Here is a 6,597-nt window from a genome sequence, read left to right as displayed (position 1 = left end):
ACATGTACCTAAGCAAAAACAACTCCACAGAAAGGGCAGGAGCGACGAGGTCCCAGAAGCAATAAGACCAAAGTGTATACTGAACATGAAAGATCAAAATAGTAAGCTACATACCACGACTTCTCATGAAGGACGGAACAAATATCGTGCTTTTTAATAATGCAAACTGAAATGAAACATGGGAGAAGAGTAGAACAGTTCTATAGCATAGATAATCCATTGTTCACGACAATAACATGATCCACAGGATAGCATAACAAGCACCGAATGATGATGGCAGTGCTAGTACTTTTGACATCCAAGTTGTTCAGTTCTACTAGTAGTACTAGATACTAAGAAAAAAAGACATGGCTCATACTATGGGATTAGATAGCTGCTCCAATTGATGGCACATTAAATAAGGGGAGTCCAAGACATGAAGGGGAGTCCAAGGCATCTTACAGCACAATGAGGAATGGAGGCACATTGTTGACAGCCTCTTCTTGTTGTTGCCTCTCAAACAATGGAAGTGAAATCATGCTCTCTTGGAGGCGATGCTTAGTAAGTGTGAGGTAGTTTTCATGCTCTTCGATCTCAACATTTCCTAGAAACGTGCCATCGATGCCGCAATGCAACAGACGCCAACCCACCTGGATCAACAGCTCGCGCTCGTTGATCGCAACCATACTCGGGACATATTTCAGGCGCAAATCAAGCGGCGGTGCTGCCACAATAGCTCGCAAGTTAATCCGGTACTGAAAGCCCCAGGTCTCGGCGTCATAGTCCTGCAAGACCCAGACATCTAGAGTGACGCATTCAGGGGTGGTGCTTGACAAAGCAAGGGCTCCACCCATGTCCAGCAATGCCACCATATCATTATCGCCCAGCTGTGCCGGACGGCTCATCTGGCGGAATGTCTCGGCTACGGTGTCAAATACGGTAATGCTGAGGCCCATTGGCCAGTGCAGGCTACCACGATGATGCACTGGTGGGAAAGTGGAGGACTCAGCGGCAGGAGAACCTATCGGCCATTGGATGAATCTTGGCTTGTCTGATCCCACCGTGAGGACGAAGTAATCAGGCGATTCAAACTCAACTCTGGCGTGGCTCATGACCACCCAGAGCACCCGGTGTTCTCCAGATGTGTGGTGCCGGTAGAAGGCGACTACGGTGACCGTGCTGAAGCCTGGTCGTAGTGGAGGATGTGGCAGAGAAGCACACCTGCGGGTGGTCGGGTTGCAGATGTAGAAATCACCTTGCTCCGATAGGATGAGGAGGCCGTCACAAGCGCCGTGGTGTATAACGTCGACTATGGTAGTAGGGGTGTACCGGACGAAGGGCCGTATCTTTTTATCACTGCAGACATCGGCAGCAGCGCCACTGAGGACTGGGAAGCGGCAGAGGCCCTCCCGGTGTCTGATGATGGGGAGCGAGGGCTGGCGGCGGTGGTGGTCGAGGATGAACTTGTCGGTGGAAGTGCCGCTGCGCCACGACCTGCGGACGGCGCGGCAGCGGAGTACGTCCTTTGGCGGCAACCGGAAGAGGATCTCGTCGACGACGAGCCACTCCGGCAGGTCGTCAAAAACGGTCGCGCCGCTGCTGTCCGGCATGCTAACCGCTCGATCGCTGGTAAAGTGGGGAAAAAGGAAGAAGCAAACATCAGTACGAATTATACAAAATGCAGATGGGTCGACGGATTCGGCGCAAGAAAGAAGTGCTTAGATCTGCCGGCTTAAGAGAAAGAATGGAAAGACTTAGCCTAGAGGATTTACTCTGGAGCACGCGCGGTCGAGCGAGGGCGGCGACTTCCGACGCGACGGCGTTCCCGGCGTCGCTGCACGGCAAATCAATGAGCGGTGCACTCAGGCCTTCCCAGCGGAAATCCGAAAGTATTGGCGAAGGAGGATGTGAGGAGGGGGATGGGATTGCCGGTGTGAAGTGCTGCGCCGGTCGATGGGACTAGACAAGCAAATCATCAATGAGCTTGTGCAGGCTTTTTAGGTTTGCAGTATAGGCTGGTCTTGATGAGCGGAGACAAGCAAAACTTGGCGATTTACCCGGAAATAACTCTCTGGGGGAAGAATTTCACGATATGACCCTACAGCCAAATTATTTTACATTTTTAACCTTTCTGTGTGGCTCCCTTCGCAAGGCGCCACACCCTTAGGCTGGTGCCATTGGGGGCGGTAGTGGAGGCGCTACCGCCCGAGGCAGGACGAGAGGCAGGCGGGAGAGGGGCGAGAGGGCAGCGCGGGGCGGTGGCGCTGGCGCCGGGCGCTATCGCCCGCTACCGCCCGCGCTGGGGGCGAGAGGGAGGCGATAGGCGGGCGAGAGGCGGGGCGGCGCGCTGGCAGCACGGGGCGAGAGGCGGGGCGAGAGGGAGGGGCTGAGGTGGCGCGATCTGATTGGTCCACCTCAGCTAGCCGTTGGGGTAGTCTGGTTCAAAAAATCCGAAAAAAATGCCAAAAACCCCCAAAAATTCATCCCCACCCCCTATAAATACCCCCATATGGTTTCACTCATTCCACACCTCACTTCATCTCCTCCACTCTCCATTTCCACTCCTCTCCACTCTCCATACCAGTCGCCGTTGTTCACTGATGTGCTTAGGGGAGAAGCACCCGTAGTGAACTTTACGGTGAATGGACACGAGTACAACTATGGTTACTACCTTGCCGACGGCATCTACCCCTCCTGGCCGGTGTTCATGAAAGGTGTTACTCTTCCACAAAGTGAAAAGCAGCGAGTGTTCACTGCTGCTCAATCAGCTTGGCGCAAAGATGTCGAGTGTGCCTTTGGAGTGCTGAAGGCTAGGTTCAACATTCTAGCAGTTTCGGGACGCTCCTACTCGAGGCGTACTCTTGGGTTGATCATACGTGCATGTGTCATTCTGCACAACATGATCATCGATGATGAGCGTGGTACAAATTTGGAGAACACCTATGAGACCGTTGGTTCCAATGTCGGCCCTGCAATACACAACCATGCACCACCAAGCCTAGCAGCCAGGATTCAGATGGACAACGAAATGAGGGACTCACCGATGTATACACAGCTCCAGCATGATTTGATTGAGCATGTGTGGGCTAATGCCTAGATTATGTAATTTTTTCAAATTTTTATGTAATTTTTTTTATGATGTAATCGGTAACAATTTTAGTTCAATAAAATAATTTTCTTGCATTATTTTTAATGTTGTAATCTCAAAAAGAAATGCTGATGTCGAGGAGAGAGAAAAGCTGATGTGGAGGAGAGAGAAGTGAGAGCTGGCACTATAGCCCGTGCACTGGCACCGTGGGGTGAGAGTGGGGTGAGAGTGAGGAAAAAAGCTGACGTGGCAGGCTATAGTGGTGTGGTGCATTGGGCACCAGCCTTATGTGTGGCTCCCTTCGCAAGAACGCCACACATTCTGTCATACGTGACGGTTCGAGCCTGCCAGTCGATAATGTGTGACACCTGTGACGGTCTTCGCAAGGGCGTCACACAAAAGAGTTAGATGCGTGAAATAGTTTGGCCGAAGGGTCATTCGTGTGTTATTTCCCATAAAGAGTTATTTTTATGTAAATCGCCGCAAAACTTTTACCGGATGATCGTATTGTAGATAGATTTTGGGCCACGTGGCTTGGCTTGTGGGCCGGTACGTCCAGCAGCACGATCCATTGTATCGGTGCTGATTATTTTTGCCCTTTTTCCACGGACAAACAAATGGAGTGAATTTGAATAAAGTTTAAAAAAGCGTGAAAATTTGATAAATATTTAAGTCATTTAACATAATTTACATAGACAAAAAAATAAACTCTAATTCCTAGCACCATCGTTTTCTTCATCGTCGGAGACGAGGTCGACAAACGGCAGAGGCGTCCACAGCCCTTGTGCGTCCAAGCAGGAACCTCCGACGGCATGTTCGGAGGTGGGTGCGGCACTTACTTCGGTGGATTGGCTGGTGGCACATATTATAGCGGGGGCGGTACGATCTGGCCGCCCCACGCGGCCTACGACAGCACGTGCGGTGGCAGTGGTTGTGGCGGTGGCAGAGAGGCGAAGTGGTCCGCCACATGGCGGAGGGCGGGCAAGAACTCCTTGTTTGATCTGTCCCTGGGGCAGCTATCTATCCCATAGTATGAGCCATGCATGTCTTTTGTTCTTAGTTTCTAGTTCTACTAGTAGAACCAAAAAAAAAAAAATTGGATGGCGGAAGTAGCACTTCTGCTTTCATCAATGTGTGTTCGTTATGCTGTTTTGAGGATCATATTAGTGTTCTAAACTATGGATTACCTATGCTACAGAACTGAACAATTTGGATGATGGAAGTAGCACTTCTTCTCTCATCATTTGGTGCTTGTTATATTATCTTGAAGATCATGTTATTGCTTTAAGCAATGTATATTACCTATGCTATAGAAGTGTTCTACTGTTATCCCATGTTCAAAAACAGTTTGCATTTTTTTAATTGGAAATTTCATTCCACTAAACATGCTGCATAGCAATATCGCTAGCAAGCAGAACCGTTACAAAAGCAGGAGCGACGTCCATCCAACCGGATGAGAGTTCGTCGTTCTGGTAGCCAAACTTAGCCAATCTATTGGCTACATCATTACACTTTCGGCGACAAAACGTGAAATCAGCAATATCGAAATGCAAAATGATTAAGCTCCTCGCCTCACGCATCAGGAGTTCAGGACACCTATGTCTGCAAGATCGTGCACTAACCAGTGTAGAGGAATCTGACTAAAAAATCACTTGAGCCCAGGTTTGGTTGCGGTTTGAAATGCTAATTCAACTTCATGAGAAGTTGTGGCATTTGAATTGTTGAAATGGCTGGTTGAGAATCCCGTTATCTAGCTTGATGTATTAATATCTTACATGTTTAGTACATACATTGGTCTTATCGCTCCCAGCAGCTAGCACTTGGTCGCTCCTGCGCTCTTTGTGCATAGGTGTTGCATACTAGACCGTAAGAGCACGCGTTGCCATGACCGTCCATATTAAAGAAACAAACTTTGGAGATATTTGAACGAAAATTTTAAAATTGAATAACATAATGACATGTGATAAATTCATAATATGGTTCAAAATCAGGCATATATATTCAAACATTGAGAAATATTATCCAAAAAACATTTATGACATGACAAGTATACATAATATGAAGGTTGGAGACCACAATTATAACATTGTTAGTACTTACAATAAATTACCTTAATACCTAATGCATATCGAGATTTAGTTTGGCCATCAAGTCAATACATACGAGTTAAAAAGACCAAAATTGTGAAGTCGGGAAAATTGTTCCCTATACCATAGGATATATTAACTTACATTTCTACAGGATTAAAAAGCAAAGAAAGTGTGAACCCTTTATTAATAAGGGCTCAAAATGTTATTTGCACATAAATCCAAGGAAATAGTTACTTAGAAATGGAACAAGTTAACCATGCATGTCCTTAATAAAGTATTATAATATCATAAATCTTGTGTTTCCTAACAAATGGCACAACGCTGGCAGGAGAGAAAATATATAAGTTTGTAACTCTCCAATGATTCTTAAAGAAATAATAATGATACACACGAGGGAGTAGACAAAGAAAAGAGAACATATCAAAATGAAACTATGATGAATATGACTAAGTAGCTAGTATTCATTAAAAATGTTAGCATATGCTCGAAGAAACAAATAACAGAATTGAAAGAGTCTGTTTTCATGCCCAGCCATTTTAAGGACAAAAATGAACACGACTATTTGAGAAAAATCAGATGATACAAATACTTGAAATTATCAAATGGTAAATATCTATAAAACACATACAATCTCAAGACTGAGTGATGCAAACCTCACAATAAAATTATACAATTTGATCCAACACCTAACTGAACACATGTTAAAGGGAATGCAATGTTGCGCACATAGCTTCAAACAACAAACAATAGATCTCGGAACGAAAGCGGCCACCCAATTCTCCAATTTCAATAGCACAAACACATACATGCATACATGTGACTTAAGGTCATGGTGCGTTCTTGCGACCTTGATGTTTGAATCTCATCATATGCATTTTTCCTGATCAAAACAAATACAAATAAAAAGAAGTACATGATTGTGTATGATATCCACACAAAATCAAACATGCATGAAAAATCGAATGAGTTATCGGTGACAATTGTTGGGACCATGCACCTGAGTTGGAGTACTGTCAAAAACGTGGGAAAAATACATGAGTTGGAGTACTTCGATGCTAAACAGCTTCAAAAAAAACAGTGCACGTGCTTCATTCAGTGTTCCCTGAAATTCATAAATGACATTTTTTTTGTAGAAATCATGAGTCCAGATGTTAAACAGGAATATAAATCAGTAAAAAGAGAAAAAAGATGAGTTCAGCTAGTGACTATAACATGATTATATAAGAATTAAGAATTAAGAAATAATTTGTGATGGAATCAAATCCTCAAATGTTTTTATCTATATAACACTATCTGGTACATGACCTCAGCCACTAGTAGAAAAACAGGCTTCCGTCCAGCACCATAAGTCGCGAAGCTAAAGGAACCACGACTAATGGGACCTTTAGTCGCGGTTCGGGAGGCGAACCGCGACCGAAGGCCTGGGCCCAGGGCGCACGG

At 45.7% G+C, this 6,597-nt stretch overlaps 1 protein-coding gene across 1 annotated transcript; it reads right to left on the bottom strand.

Moving 5' to 3' along the window:
• Positions 1–437: 437 nt before the first annotated feature.
• On the bottom strand, positions 438–1,589 carry LOC124670823 (F-box/LRR-repeat protein At2g43260-like). The gene has a single exon (XM_047207291.1). It carries the CDS (start codon positions 1,587–1,589, stop codon positions 438–440), a length of 1,152 nt encoding a protein of 383 aa, XP_047063247.1.
• Positions 1,590–6,597: the final 5,008 nt, after the last annotated feature.

This window comes from Lolium rigidum, chromosome 7, assembly GCF_022539505.1.
Source record: "Lolium rigidum isolate FL_2022 chromosome 7, APGP_CSIRO_Lrig_0.1, whole genome shotgun sequence".
Classification (NCBI taxonomy): domain Eukaryota; kingdom Viridiplantae; phylum Streptophyta; class Magnoliopsida; order Poales; family Poaceae; genus Lolium; species Lolium rigidum.
Note: the sequence above shows the minus strand (reverse complement) of the source record. Positions and strands in the feature narration are given on the sequence as shown.